Raw genomic sequence first — 22,828 nt, forward strand, 5'->3', positions numbered from 1 at the left:
TGCTCAAGGAATAATATTAGGTTGACCTTTAAGTGGTTGGAAGGGTTTGTGCTTGGCTTTTACTAACCTATACAGTGCCAAGTCGTAAAGCACTATCTGAAGAACACTTGCACCACTGTTTCTCTGTTCATTACATTCACAGGCAGTTTGACTTAACACGGCCAGAAGAAGACTTTGAAGTGCATTCATAAGACCGGAAGACAAGAGAATATCACTTTCAGAGTCAGCAAACTATACAAAAGAAATCCTCCTCTTGAGAAAACGCATTTTGATTTAAAGTTAAAGACACAACCTGCTCTCGAGGTAAATACAAGAAGTAAAACGGAATTAAATTGCGCTGCCGTCTCTTAGTGTTACATTTGCTGCCTTTTGTGGATTACATTTGTAAAAACAATCATCCTTGCCCCCACTCGCAAAAAGAATAGGAAGTTTTCATTTAATTTCTGGATTTATAACTAAGGGTCACACAATGATGCAGTGGTTCCTGTCTGTATGACCGAATCTTTACTACAGCAGATTTTCTGAGGGTGTTGTATCTTCATTTGTGTCAGCCAATCCAAAGTATTTATTTTGATAATGACTTATTATCTCATATTAGCATCACTATCTCAGTTGTTTCTCAGGCACGGGACATCTTTCGCTGTGCTAAATTCCTAATTTCTAAAGGTTATTGGGCTGCCCATTTATGTACCCGGCCACGAAAGAGGACAAGTCTGAGGTGAAGCTATCCTTTCTCCCGATAACAGTTAAGGCCTAACAACCACAGATAAGCCTAATAAACCACACAAGGGAGCCTTATCTGTCTGTTCAGGAGAATCCTGCCTCATGGCCCCTTGCTTTTTTGAATGGCACTGCTTTCAAGTTATTTGTTTTGTTTTTTGTAATCTTATCAAATAATGCCAGTAGCAGAGATGCCAAGAGCTAATAAGATTCAGCTCCCAGTTCATGTCAAACTGAGATTCGACAGGACAGAGCCAGGCCACACCTGAACACCAATTTTACTCACTTTTCCAGCTTCAGGACAAAATAAATTAAGATAGGACTAAATATATGTATATCGCAGTGCATCTAGTTACCTACAAATGGCAGAATTGAAACCGATTCTAAAAATAAAGAATAATGAGGTAAAATGATCCAAAACCAGGTTTCAGTATAAGCAGTATTACAGTATTCGGTATAATCCATTTTGCAATGACAGCCCAGAAGCTGCTCTAAGCTCCAAATTGCTCAGTGCAGGTTATAAATTGCTGCTAACACACTAATACATGCTCTTTACACCGTTACAGCAAGTGGAAATTGCATTGACTTTGAGCTGCTGTTTTTAAAATTAATTTCCACTATGGATTGGAGAGTGAGGACAAGTGGGTGTGTTGTTTTTTCCCCTTCCTTGTTCAGTGCTTATTTTTTGTTTGTTTTAGTTTTTTTCATTCATCTATAGAAAGGTAATGGTCTTTGAGAAGTTTTATTAAGAAAAAACTGTCTTAGTTCAAGAAACAGGACTGTATTGAAGTTATATTCTGTTTCCACTGCACAGAAATCTCATATCCCTGGGAGTGAGTCTGCAACAATTTAGAAACATTCAATTTTGTGTAGTATAAATGGTGCTGAAACATGCTTTAAACCACTGCATTATCATTTGGTGGTGTGTAAGAAGTTCATCCATTACACAAACCAGCTCAGTTGTACATGTGTGTTTGTTTATGTTGGTTATGTTTTGCTTATTGATGAAAATAATTGCTTTCTCAGTGTTGATAGGCCACAATCAATATGGACAATGCCATAAATAAAATCCAGGGCTACGCTGTGAAACTAATGGCTCTCTATGGGCAAATAGCATATGAAAGGGATGGCACAGGCATGAAGAAAGACCTGTCAGAGGGCACAAAGGAGGAGATTTATCAAGGATGCAGCACAATAGTGTAAACCACCCCATTATTGTCTAAATGGAAAATCAAATCCATTAGGCCTGCAAAGATGCTGTACAGTACATACAGCCAAGCCACTTTATGGGAACTTTGCATCAGAGATTGGTTTAGAACTGCTGGATTTCCAAGTCACTGCTTTAGCAAAGTACATAGGTGAATGAATTGATGAAACGCAATACACTCTAAGGATTGTGTAAAACAAAAACACATAAGTAAACACAAATATTTGTACAGAAATTGTAGCTGTCTTTTAGCTTTGCCACAATTAAAACATGATGTCATTCATGTCAAACTGGTTCTGAACAAGATAGCTGGATACCAACAGGTCCCTAAATGATGACCAAACGAAATACAGCAAAGGGGGACATCAAACTGACTGGCAACACAAAGATATACACTGGTAATTGAGATACAGAAAACTGCTATAAAAACACAGCTTATTGTCAGGATTCCATGGATGAAAGACACACAATATAAATGTATTGTATTATTATTGTTGATCATATTTGTGCATATTTGTTTTTATTACCATAGTTAATACTCTACTTAGAAATTTAAATTTAAATGGGTGTTAAAGTACACAGGCCCATAAAATATCCTTACTCAAAGGAGTTTATGATGTACATAATCATCAAAATTATATCAATCGGGGAGAAATATCCCTGTCTTAAAGCACAGCTTGGAGTCAGCAAAGATTGTTATCAAACACTTACAAAACATTTTTAAATCTCATGCCCTCAATGCACTCTCATGGCCCCTCTTTGGAATTGTCGATTACTGAGCTTGAAACAGCACTAAGAGTTCGATGCAGCTTGAGGAGGGATGGCAAAACAAAAAAAAATATATACAACCTCTGATATGTATGTTGTCAAAGCCGTCTGCTATTTCTCACACTGCAAACTCATGCCTTCTTGCGCATTTATCACACCAATCAGATGTTCTGATGCAGATGGCACAGCTATCAGCCTAGACCTGCAGATGCCTGAGAAGCCACAGGAGTTGCTCATGTGTGGCAAACATTTTTTTCTTCCAGTACCCTCCATCACAACTGTGCTTGCCCCAAGTGTGCGCTGCCCTGCTGGCCAAAACTGTCATGGGCTATAACTGAGACCGATTTGTCAAGCTTATAGCTCACATTAATCTGAAAGTATCCCAGATTTACAGAGGAACGTTTTGCTGTGTGCTTAACCTGATTGTCTCACTCCCTGCATCTATCTATCAGTTATAAGGAAGACCAGTTGGAAAGTGTTGTTTTTCATCTTTCCTCCAAATTGCATTGACTAGAGCAACCAACAGGAAATGGCTGCGTGTCTACATAGGATGCTAAACTACAAATAATAGTTCATGTGAACATAACGATAGTAAGATCTATGACATTTTAATATTGCAAAGTAGGCTGAAAAACTATAAAAAAACAAGTAGAAACCAAACAAAATGCAAAAAGGAATAATACAAAAATGCAGAGAATGGTCTATTTTTATACTCTGGTAGAACTATTGCAGAATGCACTTATTCTGTGGAATGGGATTTTTAATATTTGGTTCTAAAAGGCAGAATTATTCCTTCCAGACGGTGACACTTCTGACTGCAGTGAATAATGAGGCGTTATTGTGCAATCTCTGAGCAATTCCATAAAAGACTTTCCAAAGAGTACTTTCGTGAACAGCTCTACCTGGCACCAGATTGATGCATCACGTGAGGTGAAAGCTCCTTCTCCGTCAAAGATCCAGGGGTTACATGTGAGCCTGATTACTTGAGACTTTAGAGAGTGTGGAATCAGCAGGCATAAATGCACAAAATCATTACTAGGGCTGTTAAAGAGGCTTCTCTGAGTCAATGTGCAGGGTGAAAAACATTCTGTTTTTCATATGCATATGTTCAACCAGGCACATTGAAATAGCTAATACAAAAGTGATTTTAGCAGATTTTCATTTTTTTCGTGCAGCTCCACAAATACATGTCCAAAACAATTCAACCACTTAGGTAACCATGATTCTCCAAAACTGTAAAGTCTTTTCCCAGTGTGCACAGCTCTGTCAAAATGAATTTGTCCCCAGGAAGAAAGAGCTACACAGCAGAGTGCAGAAATGATGTGCATAATTTACCTTCAGTCATGCTGTCCTGCTGTTCTCAGGGAGTGAGGAAAACATGGGCCATTAGTCCAGGCCAACTGATAATAATGCCCTGGAGAACCTACAGGGATCTGGCAGCTTTTACTGTTTGACAGGCTCAGCTACAAAAGACTTGCGAAGAATTTGCTGTTGTTATCGGGCAAGACAGAAGTTGGACCTGAAAAAAGTCCTTAAAACCTCTTCCAATGACTCTCAGCTACTTGATTAAAGCCAAAGGAAAGCAACCAAACGGTCCAGAGCTCACATCCAGCACTCATGGCCCATTTCAACATACAGGAAGTTTTCACTCAAATGCCTGCCTTGGATCAATGCTCAGACACAAGAAGTCATATGTGAATGCCATTTAAAGGGCTTCTGATTATCCAAGCTTTGCAATTGAGAAATGAGTGTTAACCCCTTCCATGTCCTAGTCAGAATTAACCTCTTGCAGGGTTTGTTTGTTTATTGCCACGATGAAGCACAATATATCCAAGAATACGAACTTCAGAAGGCGTGACTGAATTAGAGAGGGATAAGAGATAGGCTTTCCAGGGATTTTAACATCAGCAGATTCTGTAATGAAATACTCTTTTGTCGAGAAATTATTTGAGCAATTAAAGGGGCACAATTCAGTTTTAGAGAGCCTGATGCAACTGAGCCAGTTCTCCAAGGTTTGCCAGGTTTGCCGATAACATTTCAATGGCAACGTTGTTTCTGTGACTAGAGAGCCAAAATGTTTCGCTGTACCCAAAAAAAGTGATGCCACCACTGCAAGGTCTAAAAAGAGAGAGCAAGGTTATTGAAAGTCTGTTGTTGTGAATGGTATGAGCATAGCTAAGAAATGTAAAAAGCTGAAAGACTATCCATCTGGTCTAACCACTCGTGTTAAATGAGCACAGATCTGCTTAGAAATAAACACATATCTGACTTGAACTAATATGCCACAGGTTGCCATTTGCCATCATTAAAAACTTGGCAGTGTGCAGCACAAAATGCTCTATACTGTATGCATCTGTGATCTATGCTGATGCTTCCTTACAGCTAAGAACTGGTAAGCCTCTCCTCCCCAATCGTTCTCATCTCTCCCTCCCTGAAATACTGGATCTGCAATCGTCTCTGTTGGCAGCCACTTTCTCTTTGCTCTGCCCTTGCAGATGCACTCTGATAATGTCTCCAAGCAGCCTGTATAAAACACCAGTCTCTTAAAGTGTTGCATCAGCTCACCCCACGCCCACTGCAGAGCTGTCACATAATGCCGTTAGATCTTTGGCTCGCTCCATTGCTGGGAGCTGGGAAGGATTTGTACTGCACACACCCCCCAGCTTAATACTACGAGAATCACTTCTACCACTGTCATGTGACCAACCTCATCTGTGTTGCCGACTCAGGGGAAGTTTGATATAGAGGTCATATAGAGGTTGGAGTTGTCTATGAGCTGGATTGAAGTAAAATCAACACACTGACCCAGAATGAGCTCAAAGCTCAGAAAAGAGAGGCTGAATATGGAGTTCTTTGTTTGTTATCACATGTGATAATCCCATCCATCAATTACTAGTGACAATAAAGACAGAAGCAAAAGTTATGTTTTTGGGAGGATTCCCCCCCCCCCAAAGTTTCCCAAGTCCCCAGTAAGAAGGTTGCCATAGTTACAATGGATTCATTCTGTCCCTTGTAATACTTGCGATCAGACCTCATGCTGACAGACACCTTCCTAAAGCTTGCTGCCGGCGTGTTAATAAAGATTACAGTTTTAAGGCCCGCAATTTCACACACACATAAAACTGTCTCAGACATGAGTCGAGGAATATTGTTAATGTAAAAAACTGTGACAAGCTGGTGTGTTTCTATCAGGACACATCCAAGTACTGTAAGACAGAGGGACCAGGTGTCCAAGCGAAGCTCATTTATCAAATTAAAGTACCTGTTACTCTGTTATCTGGTTTCACAAAGGCTTCCTGCTGGGATTACAACAACTGCAGGATTTCTGCTGTCCATTAATTGCACGAGAAATGTGATTGAGATTGTATCATGTTACGATTGCCATATTTTGGTTAGTGTTTAAAATCTGCCAGAATGGTATCACTAAAACATAATCCTAGTATTAAGGGGGTGGAGGAATATGATAGCTTATTGCACAGAACCCCGTGTGAATTCCTTCTTGTAAGACGTGGGGATGTCTATAAATAATTGATATATGGATTTCTATAAATAACTGCTACCCTATAGGTTACCAATGGACCTTATATTGGCTTTCAAAGGATTTCTGAGAATATTTGTATAACCATTACTTTACAGCAAAATGCTACAAGAAAATTACTTCAAATTAAGTCTCAGCTATGGAATGTAAAGAGCAATTTTGAAGAAGGTACGGATGAAATGGAATTGAAATGTGTGCCTTCAGCGACTACCTCAAAATATTGAAAGCCTTTTCTGCAAACTTTCTGATACGACTTGACAAACCCATTGATTTCTGGTTTATCCAAATAGACAAACAAGATGTAAAAGGGCTTCTCTTTAAAGTTATAAACCGAAAACATATCCTAGGCTTAAAATTGACTCTAGAAAATGAATTGTGCAGTCTCCACTCTAATTTAGTTGTAATTTCCTGTCAGGATGTTGTGTGAAGTATTACGATGCATTATGAAAAAGCCAATTTATTTATAAGTGTGGCTGTGGCCTGCCCTCTTATTTAGGAGAGTGGAAAACTCTCCAGAACTGAGACTGCACCCAGGGGTATGCAGTGTGAAAGGCAGGAGAATTAAGTTCACAAGCCAGACCAGACTGTATGCCAACCTAGAATGGTGTTTCTAGCTCCCTGTTAACTTCACTCCTCCCTGTACATACACTTAATTTAACAAATGCAACCAGTAAGTGAACCAGTGTACCACATATACAGCTCTGGAAAAAATTGAGTGCTCTCTTAATTTTTACCAGAGCTGTAAGTTAATGTTCCCGTTTCAAGCTGTTCAAGAAACCTATTACACTGAATGGATCTTCATTCATAGTAGATCTAATACATAGACGTGCAGAGACACTGTGTGCTCCCAATAAGTGAAACAAAGTTTTTCTTTAAATATATAAATAAATTAATATATGACGGAGTGATTGACAGCATTTTACTCTGTCAATCACTCCATCCTCCTCTCCTACCTCGCTGACCTTGGAATCTGTGGAACTGCTCTCACCTGGTTCTCTTCCTAACTCAACGACCGGACCTACCACATGGCAAGGTTCCTCATCCATCCCCCAACCTCTCCTCACAGGCGTATCCCAAGGCTCTGCCCTGGGCCCCCTCCTGTTCTCTCTCTACACTTGCTCCCTGGGCCCCCTCATCGCATCCCATGGTTTGATGATGATGCCCAGATCTTCCTGTCTTTTCCCTCATCTGACCCTCTCATCTCTTCCTGTTTGTCTGCTATCTCCACTTGGATGCACTCGCATCACCTCAAGCTCAACCTCTCCAAATCGGATCTCCTCTTTTTCCCTCCCTCTTCCTCATCTTCTGCTGATCTCTCCATCTCAATCCCCTTGGAATCCACGACACTATCTCCTTCTTCTTCCACTAAAAACCTAGGAGTCACCCTCGATCCTGCGCCTCGATACCGGCATGCATTCAGTTCAAGACACTGACCCTCTCCTACTGCTGTCTTGACCACACTGCACCTCCAGACCCTCCTCTTTGACCTCCTTCCGGTGCTTACTCAAGACACATCTTTTCAGACACTACTTGTAATTTAGCCATTTACTCTCCTGTAAGATAGCACTTTATGTTTTATCATTCTACTTACCTTGCATTACTAGTACTTGTATTGTTATTTTGATTTCCCCTATGCTCCCTTTCCCTTGGCCCTTGACTGTGACCTAACATCTTGTCTGCACTCAGCTTTTACAATCCAGTATGTAAGACCTCATATATTGTATACACTTCCGTAAATTGGAATTTGTAATATGTTTTATGCCTTGAACTGCACTGTATTTTTGCACTTTGTATTGTGCTTATATTTTGTAAGTCGCCCTGGATAAGGGCATCTACTAAGAAATAAATAATAATAATAATAATAATAATAATAATAATAATAATAATAATAATAATAATAATAATAATAATAATTTTACCCTCTTGCCCTTTTGCAAACGCCACTGAGTCCAATAAACCCAGAGGCAGTTTGAGTTTCCTAACTGTTCACCCATGAAAGCACCTCAGGTCATCTTTTGCAAGATTTCCCATCACAGCTTTCACAAGCCATCACATCAAGGCAGATGGTCGTGTTGTGAAAAGCTGCTACGCTGACACTACCTGAAGATGCCACGAGACGCTAATGGGAGGCGAAAGGGTTATAAATATATAAATCAGTAAAAATGCCCCTGCACAAGAAAGGCAAGGGTAGGTCAGCGAATGCAGTGGACTTGGCACATACCAAGACATACAGATGAACCCCCCTCACATTCATTCTGTGCCAAGACTCCCAGTCACGCAGTGTGCTGCTATGGCGATAACAGGTTTGGACATTGATTGCCATGACCGTTATTTTGAATATGCTGCAAGGATGGTGGGGGGGGGATAAAAACATTCATATATCGGTCTGCTGTTTCACCTTATGTGACACAGTTTCTTCCTGTCTTGGTGCCGATTAAGGTTGAAGGAAAGAACGTGCTGGACGCTTCCCTGTCGTGATTGCAGCCTCTAAGAAGACAGTGCCATCTGAGTTCTCTTATGGACAAGGGCTTTCATCAACGAAACCTGGGGGTGGGATGACCGGGAAGGATAATACCTGCCCATGGCCAGACACCAAGCTCGCTGGCTGTGCTAAATGAGAGCCAAGCCACGATACTGCCACAAATCCAGATCAACGCAAATGTTGTCTGGTTGACTTTCCCTACCATCAAACAGTGTTTTAAACTGAGACTGAAAGTTGGTTGCATTAAGACAGAAAAGGGTGCTTTAGCTTTAGTCCAACATGTTCAAAATGCCTGTTTCTTGTTACTAACGGTGAGGAAAAATACTGCTTCACAAAAGTCTAAAATTGAGCCATGGTTTTAATGACATAATACATTTAATATATTTCAATAAAAAGGAATACAGATTTTGATCATTATTATTGATTTTGCACAATTGTTTTTTCATGGGTGAAAAGTATTTAGGCATTTCATCAGACTGCCTGGATTAATTATAAGGACCCCATGGGACTGCCAAACTCTAGTGTGAAAACCATGGGTTGCATATGACAATAGATATTATTAAAGAAATCATCTTCCTCGCAAGGACACTCGATTACTTTCTACTGCACAGACAGTGCCATACAATATCAAAGTTGAATACGGTAATGAAATACCATATAATGAGAATTTAAAACAATGTCCAAAGAGCTTACAGTCACATTGTGATGCTGACAGAATCATCTCGGGGAATGATGCAAAGTAATAATTAATTTTAGCGGGTTACATTAAATTTAGCCGGCTACTGAAAAATCTGAACTGAAAGGAGAGCCGATATTGTGATTTCGTTAGAAAAACAAAACAACAACATGAGCTTCATTGAATTTCTATTTGTAGATGTGAAAATGTTTTACAAGTAATGAAGATATGACAACATCAATATGTGTGGTGTCCTATAACTGAGGTCAGTGTGCTTTCCTGGCTATACTGTTTGTGACTTGAGCCAGTAGCTGCCAGGGCCAGACGTACAACTCTACAGATGGTACTTGGGCCGCCAAGACAGCCCCGTGTTGATGAGTGCATGTTGTTAGCAGTTCCAGCTACATGAAAACTTTCAATTGATGCAATAGCTGACTGGCATAGTGGATTTGCAGAGTGAAATATACAAGAATATATATATATATATATATACAGTACTGTGCAAAAGTTTTAGGCAGGTGTGAAAAAATGATGTAAAGTAAGATTGCTTTCAAAAATAGACATGTTAACAGATTATATTTATCAATTAACAAAATGCAAAGTGAGTGAACAGAAGGGTGTGACCACCCTTTGCCTTCAAAACAGCATCAATTCTTCTAGGTACACTTGCACAAAGTTTTTGAAGGAACTCGGCAGGTAGGTTGGCCCAAACATCTTGGAGAACTAAGCACAGTTCTTCTGTGGATTTAGGCAGCCTCAGTTGCTTCTCACTCTTCATGTAATCCCAGACAGACTCGATGATATTGAGATCAGGGTTCTGTGGGGGCCATACCATCACTTCCAGGGCTCCTTGTTCTTCTTTACGCTGAACATAGTTCTTAATGACTTTCGCTGTATGTTTGGGGACAAATCTTCCATGAAGGTCACTTCTCCAGACAGTAGATGGGTGTACCAGGGTCCCACTGTTTTCTGCCAATTCTGAGCTGATGGCACTACTGGACATCTTCCGATTGTGAAGGGAAGTAAGCATGATATGTCTTCATCTGCTGCAGTAAGTTTCCTTGGCTGACCACTGCATCTACGGTCCTCAACATTGCCCATTTCTTTGTGCTTCTTCAAAAAAGCTTGGACAGCACATCTGGAAACCCCTGTCTGCCTTGAAATTTCTGCCTGGGAGAGACTTGCTGATGCAGTATAACTACCTTGGGTCTTGTTGCTGTGCTCAGTCTTGCCATGGTGTATGACTTTTGACAGTAAACTGTCTTCAGCAACCTCACCTTGTTAGCTGAGTTGGGCTGTTCCTCACCCAGTTTTATTCCTCCTACACAGCTGTTTCTGTTTCAGTTAATGATTGTGTTTCAACCTACATATTGATTTGATTATCATTAGCACCTGTTTGGTATAATTGTTTAATCATTATCCTGACTATATGCCTACAAAATCCCTGACTTTGTGCAAGTGTACCTAGAAGAATTGATGCTGTTTTGAAGGCAAAGGGTGGTCACACCAAATATGGATTTGATGTAGATTTTTCCTCTGTTCACTCACTTTGCATTTAGTTAATTGATAAATATCATATATTAATATTTTTGAAAGCATTCTTACTTTACAGCATTGTTTCACACCTGCCTAAAACTTTTGCACAGTACTGTGTATATATATATATATATATATTTTTTTTTTTTTTATTATTATTATTTATTTATTTTTAAACTACTTTATAGAGTATTCTTCCTTCTATAAGGCTTTTTCTTGCTGACCCCTTCATGACCCTGCATTTCTTAAATCCCAGCAAGGAAGCAGTCTCCCTGCCACTTGACTGGCTTTGTTTGTTACATTAAAGTTGCATGGGATAATTATCAATAAACTACATGGGAATATATATTGCTTGGGTCCTCCGGGGGACTGCAGGGTTTAGTCATGTTCTCGAAAACCACAGCAGTCAGCAGATGTATTGATTTAAAGTCAAGTCACCTTAATCAATCAGTGACACACAAACCTCACAAAAAATCACTAAACCTTTGTAAACCAATTCTCTGCAGGAGAAAAAGATGCTGAAATATCTTCTATTTAAAGCCAACAAATACATTCCCTTTTAGAAAATTAAATTCAGATACATCTAGGCAATGTGTGCACATGTTCCCTGACGATCAACACACCTGCAAATGCAATTTTCAGTCTGGCATCAGAAGAGTAACACAATCAGAATCAAATGTAAAAAATCTCTTCCACTTATGGAAATGTTACTTCCAAAACAAAATAGACCCTATTACTGTAGTGCAAATCTGAGCACAAATGTAAAACAAAGAAATCCAATGCATGCACACCCTTAATTTGAAACAATGTCATTTAGTTACATATTGTCAAATGCTTACACACAGACTGTCTTAACACAGTTCAGTCAACTGGAATCTTCATAGTTCTCTCTCTAGGGCTCAGCAAACTTTAAAAGATATTGATATATTGATAATAAAGTAGCATATAGGCTAATGAACACCATTAAATTACATTAATTTCCTAATAACATTGTTTCAAATGAAGCATGTGCATAATTTCTGTAGAAACTTAATTGCAACAAACACAAAAAAATATAATTTTACAATTTCTTTCCAATACTGGCATTCAATCAGAAGGTTAAATGGAGTTTAACTACATCAGTACAAGGACTATTTAACTATAGTTATTGGGCAACCAGTTTTATAAATAAAGCACAGCTTATACTATCCTGATTCCCATACGGTCACAGACAAAAGCTCACATAAAATAAAGGTTAAATTCAATCTCAACCTCAAGCAATATTATACCTTCTGGATAGCACAAGCTATGATTCATAAATAGCAAATCAAAACAAGCCCAGGTAATAGAAAAAGTATAAACACTAATACAATTACACTTAAACTAGAAGAACACAGTCTGCCCTTTCCATGAGAGCTGATACAAAAAACTGGTGATATTCCTTTCTTTTAATCCTAATCCTAATTAGCATTTATATTTGATGTAAAATAGATCAAACAAAAATGGTGCAATATAACATCATGATGAGGCAGGTGGCATAGACAGTCAACACAAGTTCTTATTTCTAGGGTCAATGTTCTAGACCAGGAGAGAGTATCAGTGTCTCTTTATTAGTCAATCACTGCACATATTCATTAGCACTGACCTCTCTGCATTGCTAGAGACACCCTGCACAAAGACCAATACCTCCTCCAATATGGTAACTATGGGGTTCCTTGTTAACACAGTAAAGAAACAGGCTAATCCATCCTGGCCTTGCAATCATAACTTCCAGCTCTGCGGAAGGCAACCTCATTAATCAAGCAGAGCGGCAGAGCCAGGGGACAATTTAGAATTAATGGGAATTCACATGTGAACCTGGGATATAACCTGTAACATTTACACTTTTCAAGTGTCCTGCATTTGATTAGAAATGTTGATGCATTGTAATCCTATTTTAATACCTTAATAGTTTATAATGTGCTATGTGCTGCTGATAACCTCTGCTCACGTCACAAGCTTGTCCAGCTTTCTTTACAAAATCAAAGTGCAGATACAGATACAAGAATAGGGAACACAGACAAAGAAAAAGCACTGATCAGCAAAATATTATTTGCCTACTGCTAAGAATATACTCAAACACTCAGTTAAACAAATGTTTTCATTCAAACATTAACCATTTTAATCAAGGTCGGAGCCCATAGAAAAGCATCAGTCAAATTATTTATATAAATCTATATTAAAAAAACAGGCTACATCAATTTCACATTTCAACACCATAAACGGAAATGGAAGTGAAAATGTGTACATCATCGTCAACATTTTGGTTGCTATTGAAGATGGAGATGCACCAGTCCATTCAGTTTATTAAAGTATATTTAGGCACTGATCACAAGATGATGATGTTGGGTAAAAAACAGAAATTGCACTCAGCTAAACATTCAAAATACGTTCATCAATGTCGTTCACAGAGAAAATAATTCAACAAAAAAAAGAAAAAATAAATTCTACGCCAAATCGAAAATGCTGCATTTTTCAGCAGCAAACAGATTTCTGATCATATATGGAGGGGAGAAAAACAAAAACTCCTTCAGCATGAGAAACAGTTTTATAACTTCAAAGTGTATTACAGAAGATAAAATACACCATGGGATAAAGCCAAACACAAACAGAAAAAAGACAGGACTGATACGGTGCAAATACAGTACAGGTTGAGGAGTACTTCAACTTCTGAACCAAAAAAGATAAACCGACACACTTTTAAAAAGAAGCATGACTTTCCAAAATTAATACACTCACCCTGTCACTATAAAGGGAGTTTATTTGTCGGTGTCTAGAATTTGCAGTTGATCTGCAGAATAAACAAACCTGTAAAGCCATTATCAAAACCTGTGGTCCACACACTTCAAGCTTGTTATTGGAAATCCAATTCTGTTCACCCCAGGGTTTCATATCACTCAAAATGTTCCACAGATGTTTTTCTGAAGGGCTTAAAGCACTTTAATCTTATTTTCATCAGAAAGGCAAGTTGGGTTTCATTATATGCCACTGAGTTTCATTATGCTAGGCAGAGTCTGAACACCACACCACAACACACCAAAAACTTTCAATGTTGGGGGTAACAGGAACCCATTCTTTTTCTCAGTCTAACTACACTTAATGATAAAAACACTTTCTTGCCCACAACCTTAGTTTCTCAGAAACAGCCGAGTCCCAATGTGACGAGAGCCAAAATATGCAAAATAACAAATGCACAGACAAAAGTTTATAGTCAATAGCTTCCTAACCTGTCATCATCACCGAAGAGAGATGAGATAATAAATAAACAATGAAGCCACTAGCAAGACTTTGAAACTCTCTCCCTTGCAAGAGTATTACATCACAAACACTGAAATCTTAGCCGCATCATATTGGAAATCCTTTTTGTTTTTTTGGGAAGCATCTCATCCCTACAAATTAAGCTTCTATTGAACATGAGTGATTTGACATTATAATGTCAAATGGCTACACAGTGTAAAGAGCTTCTGTGGTTTTGATGACACTTAAATAAACAAAGGGGGATGGTAATAATAATATTATAAATCACATATGAGAAACCAGCCAATCACAGAGCAGCGTTTCCAAACATTCCTATCTCTTATCTTGTGTATGAATGTCATCCTGTTAATAGAATTATCAGGATTAAAAAAATATTGTTATCAGTAACATTCAGGACACTTAATGCAAGTGGTGCAAGTTTCACAGGATGTAGGCCTACATTTAATCTTAATAGTTTTGTTACATTTAACCAGCATGAAAACACAACACAGGCTACAGCAGTAGGTCAGTTACAGCCAAAAAAAATGTGATGGAGAGAAAGGGGGTTTATTGTTAAATACAAAATGTATGTTATTTTTTTCCACTGGAAAGATCCTGTGTCAAATCCTGATGTGTGTGATTTATAATAAGTTAATAGGTCATCTTAATGGTGTCTCTCATTGTATAAAAGACGTCACACTGTTCAGTTTGGGCGAGAGGAATTCTGGATGCACAAACTGACTTTTACAAAACAGACAACCTTCTCATGATGCATGAACTTATCAAATAAATCCTCTAATGAAAAAGGCAGGGAATAAGGAAGAGGGGACTGGAACCCACATGAATGAGAAAGAAGACAGAGCTAAGTGAGAGGAAGTGGAGGATCCAACTAGTACAAGGGCAGAAGACAATCAAAGCGATACTCACAGCCGATCATCATCATAGCTACAGCAAAGATCTTCTCTCCGTCGGTGGTGGGCGCGATGTTCCCGAACCCAATGCTGGTGAGGCTGGTCATGGTGAAGTACAGGGAGGTGATATAGACCGACTCCTTGTTGGGGCCGCCCTCCCACTTCCCCGTTCCAGAGACGTTAAACCGATAGGGCGTGCCGATGGTCTCCCCCAGCATGTAGAGCCAGCTGTCCCTCCGCACCAAGTTGGTGTCCTCATTGATGACCTCGTAGTCCCCAATGCTATACCAGATGCAGGCCAGCCAGTGAGCGGCCAACCCGAACACACACACCAGCAGCACCAAGACTGCCGCGCCGTACTCGATGTAATGGTCCAGTTTCCGGGCCACCCGGCCCAACCGCAGCAGACGGACCACCTTCAGGGAGCTGAAGAGGCTGCTGATGCCCTGGGGGGGAAGGAGAGAGGCAGAACATATTCAGTTGTGGCTCAAGCTTTTTCACAATTTTATGCAATATGATATAAATTGTTACTCTGATATTGCGTTATTCAGTCCAAGCATCCAGGTCAGCTTACAGTAAATGTATAATGGCTCAGATCTCTCAAAGGCCAATGGATTTAAATGCATATCAAAAATCTGCACAAAGCATTCATGCCACAAAGCAGAATTAGAGTCTATTAAAATAATGAGAAAGACTACACACACTATGTAAAATCATAAAGTTACTTTCACATTTTCTCTCCTCTGTAACAGTGACTTCTTATTTTAGTGCATTATATTTATAATAGTAATAGTGTTTAATTGTACTCTCTCCCAAGGCTACTTTACTTAACAAGTGCCGTTCAATCTATTTACTTAAAAAAACAAATATTGCCACTGTTGGTTTTTTTTTGTTCCTCCGCATTGAACCATTGGGATAACATTTATTTTTGAAATATTGATATGGAAATACGCCATAACATGTAATTTGAATTCTATGAGAAACTAGGCTATGTAGGGCATGTATTTTGAAAAGAACCAGTGCACTTTTCAGAGGATGCATGTATGATGTCTACATCTTTCCTGTACGAGGGTGATGGCAAGTCCAAAGTGTGAGTCTGTGGATACTCCCATTTTTCCAGAACAGAATGCAAAATAAGCATGATCCTCAAATTAAAAACCAGAAGAAAACTAAAAGCACCCAAAGTTTACGTTTGGATGACTGTGCTGAGACAAGCAATTCAGTATTGTACTCCATTGCTTTACAGTTAATCATTGAAACTGCTCTAGTGGGACTAACAGAAATGAGGCCTTCTGGCCAGATGCCCTGTCAGGTTCTTGCAAGGGAAGCAGGCTTTAATTCTTGAGAGGCTGGACTGGGGAGAAAGCAATGATGGAGTTCTTGACAGGATCCGTAAAGCTCAACAGACGGCCCTCGGCTGTAATCCCATCTGCTTAATCCAATTCACACGCGCTGTACGTCCCGATCTCCTCTTCTGGACCCTTTGCCAAGCCCCCCCCGCCACCTTCCCTGCCCCTTCAACAGTGGCAGTTACAGAACGATGGCACTGAGGTGACCTGACACCAGAATGTGTGACATGAACAGAAGGTTCATCACCTGGGAGGCAGTGCAAAACAACTCATTAAAAGTGGGAAATGATATCCATAGCTATCGGGTAGCCGGGAAAACACATTCAGTTCTCAAGTAGTCAGTTACTAAAAATACATGAATATAAATAAAGAAATGAATATCGATCTATAGGAAACAACATTACAGAGGTGTGTCTGAGTCCCATCTCTATTGTTGGCTTATCCAGCCCTTGGTAACGGAAAGGCTGGCTCGACTCCCAGCAAGCACAACCTCTCACTGTCCTTGTAGTATCAATTTAAAGAAGTCAATCTTGTTTAATTGTTGGCATCCCATTTCTTACTTAGGATCCATTCCTTGCCGATGCACTGCATAATGCTCTGTTGGTCTTTCGGTCCTTTCTTCTTATGGAGATGCACTTTGTGTGTGCATGTGTGTGAGAGGGTGCTTTTCATCAGAGTGTTTTAAAATTACTGCCAGGGGGATGAAATTTGCATTGCCACCAGTGTTTTTCCCATTGGTCAAGTTATTAATGTGCAACACTGAGATGCTGGTATCAGAGGAGTCCTGCAGCACAAAGGATTCTGGGTGTTGCAGATTGTGGCAGGTGGTGTCTACCTGTCACACAACAGCGCCCTCTTCAGCCCTCTTTGCTGGGGGGCTATGCGTCTATGATACGGAGTGTACAAATAAAGAATCAACATAATTCTCAACTGGATGCCTCTGTGTAAATGAAGAATTGGCAAATCCAGATCAGGGTAGGGGGAGGAGACTACTCTCAATCAAAAGCAGATGGCGTAGATTGGACATTCTGTACCAACTCATCTGAGGTTCAATTATACAAAGTGAAGGAGTTTTTTTTCTTTTCTCTTTTTATACTTCCATGTCAGTGTGTAATCAATTCTGTTTGAATTATATGTAGCAGAAAATTGGGGTCCTGTGTTTAGTGCTGTACTGTGTAAGCCCTTACTTTTTCAATAAATATAGATCTTTAAAAATAAAAAATAAAAAATAAAATAAAATAAAAATTAACATGTCTTGCAGGAAAATCTCAAATAACTCCCCTCTTTTCAGAGCAGGATTTTGTGTTCAGAGCTATTAGGAGTTGATATAAGGCATCTTGTTTGTGGATCAGCTGCAGAAAGGGAGAATCCTGGGGCCCATTGTATCTGTAAGTCTCTTTCAACTACAATGTTTCGGTTATTCTCTGAAGACATGAACAAGCTGAAAGGTGGAATGCAAGAGATAAAATTCACTCCCACTCCTGGATTCGGCAAACTACGGTAGTTACAGCACCGAATCAAGGTACTATTGTTCCGTGAAGTGTTTCTACAAATTCAAAGGCATGTTGCAGCGATTCAGCAAGGGCTGAGTGCACAATGAGGGCATATATAGCATCTTGGAATGAGCCATAGAAAGTCTTTCAGCCCAGCGTTTTGAAAGTACAGCTGCATTGCTTGAAATTCCCAGGGATGACAAGGTTTGTCCTTTTAATATTTGTGGTGAAGAGCACTTATTTCAGAGCATACATAAATTGCACAGGGATCAGTTTAACTACAAAGCCGGTATGGAAATGCGCTTCATTTTGTGTGACCTATGCCCTAGCGAGGAAAATTTAATCTCTGCAAAATACAGCAATGTAGCAATGCATACCTGTGTTTTAGAGCAGGAAAAACATCAATATTGATGGTAAGGGGCATACATAACCTTGCTCATCTGTGTCACATCAAACACATTTTTTTAGTTTTTTTTTTGAGAGAAGCATGTCTCCGTTGCCTCATTCCTGTGCTGTTCTCTGGCTCCATTGAATATTTTCCTTCACTTCCAGGTGATATAAGCATCTTCCATGAATGCAGGCCCTATGCTGTTGTCTGACACATTGCAATATGCATCGGCAGTCATTGTGCAAAAACTAAATCAATCTTTGCATAGCATAACATGACCTCTGGCACAACTCACTGTTGGTAGACAGAGTTGGTTCCCTTTCCTCAGTACTTTTGGTAATATAGTGTACATTAGGAGAAATGGCCTTGATCCACACACTCATACTGAGAACATCATTCTCCAGGAAAGGCTAGAAAGAAGGGTTGGAAAATGAAAACGGCAAGGCCTACTTGAGTGACAGCTCGATGGTTCCAGTTCTTCCCAGTCCGACAGACAAACAGAAGGCAGAGAAGCCATGCAAACAGAAACGGAATTCAAAAGAAGAAAAACACACATGAAAAAATGATCAAACAAACAAACGACACCACAAAAAGCCCCAAAAAGTGAAGTAAAAATAAATACACTCATACATTCAGACATGAACTGAAAAGGAAATAATAATAATTAATAATGTGGAACAAAGTGATGTAAAAACAAACGCGAAAGTCTGACGACATGCATATTTTACTCTCCTGAAAGCTAGCACTTTACAACGTTTTATCATACTACTTGGCTGGCTTTACTAGTACTCGTATTGTTTATTTTGATTTCCCCTATGCTCCCTTTCCCCTGGCCCTTGACTGTAAGACCTCATATATTGTATGCACTTGTGTAAATTGTAATTTGTAAGATGTACTTATGCTTAGAATTGCACTGTATTTATGTACATTGGAATCTGTAATGTTTTTTTCCTTGAACTGCACTGTATTTTTGCACTTTGTATTGCGCTTATATTTTGTAAGTCACCCTGGATAAGGGTGTCTGCTAAGAAATACATAATAATAATAAATAATAGTCAGAAAGCACGTTTGAAACGCATCTCTACCGATTTGTGATTGAGAGAAAGATGGCTGACATACATCTGCAAACAGCTTCTATTTGTGACTGACTCATTGGCTACATTACAAATTTAGAAATAAACACCTTAAAAAAGCCTTTCATTATTGATAACACAGCTTGGCAAAATGCACTGTTCAGCTGTGTACAATGAAGTTTAAAATTGGCCCAAACCCCTATGTTCAAAACCTGCATGTGAGTTACTCTCCTCCTGCGTGTGTGGCTGTGTCATCTTCCCCTTTCAGTTTGAAAACTATGTCAGCATGGTGCTGCGAAACACAGACACCCACAGCAAGGCTTACAGTACGATTTCAAATACTGAGATCTACCAATCCTCAGGGAGTTCACAGGGCCCTTCAATACTGTTCTTTAGAGATTGTAAGGAGTGGATTGGAAACACAATAACTGGTGGTTCTAGTAACTTCGCTACAGAATGAATACATCTCAACCAGCAAATGAAATGGAAACAGTAATATTTTATAGCAATTCCCTATAGCCCTACAGCTGTCAGCGAGCACAGTCTGATTCATACTTAAAAGCCAAGTCTTGTAACTAAACCGGTAAAACTTTGACTTACCTTTCTGGAGTGTTATGTGTGGGGAAATGCTAGTTCAGGGTTTCTCTAACACATCTGGTTGACAAGTTATTATCGTGCCTCTGTGCAACTTAATTATCAGCCTTATTGAAAGTCTGGAATGAGTCACCACTGGCCAAACTGTGTTAACCCAGGGATTAGGGCAGCACTGTGGAGTAGTAGTTAGGGCTCTGAACTCATAACTACAAGGTTGAGGGTTCAAATCCTGGGTGGGGCAATGGTTGAACAAGGTTCTTCACTTAGACTGCTCTAGTAAAATGCCCAGCTGTATAAATGGGTACAAATTTATAAGAGCAACAAGTAATGTAATTGTAACCCACTACAAAGATAACAAAGTAAAACTTTACAATTAAGAAAAATGTTTAAACTAACAAACCAAATTAGTATAAAGAAGTCCTGATACGTATATATATTTCTTTACTTGGTTACGGTTCTCCCTCCTTTTACCCTGTAATAGTTTGTTAAGTGGTTCCTCAAACTCTGTCCTGAGGCTACTGTAACAGAATGGACCCAACGTCACCGTGAAATATATGTGCCTCGTATAATGAAGATCCAGCCAGTCACCAAAACAACCCTGAACTCGATATTTACTTGATAGAGAGCCTTGCAGACTCACTCAGCGTGCCACCCAAGCAAAGAGACCCCCTAATCGACAGCCTGGGAGCTGCAGAATTGCCTCCCTTAGGAATTAAGATTAGAATGCATTTCTGCTCCTATTGGTTAACAGTAAATTAGAACAACTCGTTCTCTGTTATTGAGGCACTAGAGGCAGTTTAAATCCCAAGGATGGAAAGACAAACGGCAGTCTCTCTGCTACAAGACATTATTCTGATGAGCTTGTTTCAGTGCTCAACAAACAATACTGCAGCGTTCCCACAAATGAATTGAACCATCAGCACTTCAACACTACAAATTCTTAACATGTCATAATCCAGTGCAGTATAACGGCAGAATGTCCATGTGTGATTGAATTGCTTAGTTAATGCCTTTTCCACACAAAAGAACTCAAACAAACCTGAAAGATTATCTTCCATTTTAAAGAATAATTTCCACATCAATGTTCATGCTTTTTGAATTTCCACACAATTTTGATACAGATTGCCGATCAAATTTAATCTCATCCAATAACTGAAATTGAGTAGAAACCAAAAGCAAAAGAGCACATTTAGATTTTTTTCAAAAAGTTGTACATTATTCCTTTTATCTGTTTTCTTTCTAAATGTAATGTGTACTTGATACTCTAATATTTTCGAACAGCTGTGAAATTATGCAAACTTTCCACTTTATAACCAACATTTAGAAGTCTTTATTTTTCATTGATTCATCTCAAAATGCTCCGTATCACATATTTTGACAACAGTAACTTTAAGTGTAAACCGGGTGCCTAGAGTAGACCAGATTCATTAAATAAATAAGTCACACTTGTTTTGAAATGGAGTTACTGATTATAACGGTAATTTGGAGAGACACATAGGGAATGGCGGTCATGTGAATGGAGGATAGAAGAGCAAAGAGAAAGCCATAACAGGCTGTAGGAGCGGTTAGTCCTATATGTAAGCAACAGCAAATGTTCAACTTTTGCAGTTTGACAGTAGCCCCAGTGATACAGTAATTCTCTAGCAAAATAATCTCTGCTTTATGCAAAATCAATTCCTCTATCCATTAGCCAGGTACTACCAAACATCTTTTTATTCCTGCGGCCATCCAGAATTGATTTGTCATGGAACTCTGGCAGCCTGTAACCTTGAGTTGAATTGCAAAGGAAAAAATGGGTATTGATCAGGCCAGAAACCTGCACTGAAACACTACCTGAGGGAATGTGGGATTGCAGCTGCCTGGGCAAAATTTTAACCCAGATCTCATGGACAAATTCGGTACATCTGTTTAAGTTGTTTATAGGCGATGTATCCATATTTTGGGCAGAAACTTCATTTCAAATAGCAAAGCCATAATAGTGGGACGTGATTGCAGTGGTCATTGATTTGTAGCTGACCATTGTCAACACAAACTGAAATCTTTAATAATCACCATTAATGTGGAAGTTCTGAAGGTGGCATCTTGACCGGTTTCACAGGTTTGTGTTTGCTAGTCTTATAAAACTTTGAAGAAAATATAAGTTTCAAATAAACCTTAAATAAAAAAGGAATATTATAATGATCTGTATTACATCCATACATACTGGATTAGTCTTGAAGGAGGAGAGCACTTTGTATCAGATTAATAAAAAAAGACTACAAAATAAGTTATCTCCCTCTCCAAGCAAGTAAACCTATATTTAAGCCATCCAAAACTGAGCCTCATTAATTACCATAGAATCTCAAATCTTCCAGAATAGCTGAGATGAAATTGATCATATTTAAATTAAATTACATTTTTATCTAACCTCGCTTTAACAAGGCAGAACAACTTTTGTAAATTATTCCTCCGCATCGTCTCATTCAACCAGTTAAATAAGGCCGTGAAGCCTTATTTTGGGGAGGACTTTCACAAGACAGAAATTAAGCAAAACTGAACAAAACCATTAGGAAAAGCTGGCTTCTGCAATTCCAGATGGTTTGCCTTTCATAAAGTCAATTGGTTTCTGGATTTTTTTTCTTCTTTTTTTATCCAAGAATTTCTATGGAGATCTATGAAATTATGGGACTGCTATGGCATCCTACTGTGACATTAAAAACTAAATTTGTCTAGCACTCCCTATTCATACAGTTTCTGGTTGCCTTATGTACACACATCTTAATTCATGTCTAATACAATTTCATTAATTCTAAATTCTAACTCAACAGAGGCCATTATTACTTAACTGAACTAATTACT

General features: G+C 39.0%; 1 protein-coding gene across 1 annotated transcript in view; it reads right to left on the reverse strand.

The window, feature by feature from the left end:
* LOC136718738 (potassium voltage-gated channel subfamily H member 1) overlaps window positions 1-22,828 on the reverse strand; it is a 117,776-nt gene that overhangs the window by 77,961 nt on the left and 16,987 nt on the right. Inside the window, exon 8 of the mRNA XM_066696453.1 lies at window positions 15,110-15,539. Coding sequence (XP_066552550.1) covers window positions 15,110-15,539 — 430 coding nt within the window. The remainder of the gene's footprint in view (window positions 1-15,109; window positions 15,540-22,828) is intronic.

Source organism: Amia ocellicauda, chromosome 23 (genome assembly GCF_036373705.1).
Source record: "Amia ocellicauda isolate fAmiCal2 chromosome 23, fAmiCal2.hap1, whole genome shotgun sequence".
Classification (NCBI taxonomy): domain Eukaryota; kingdom Metazoa; phylum Chordata; class Actinopteri; order Amiiformes; family Amiidae; genus Amia; species Amia ocellicauda.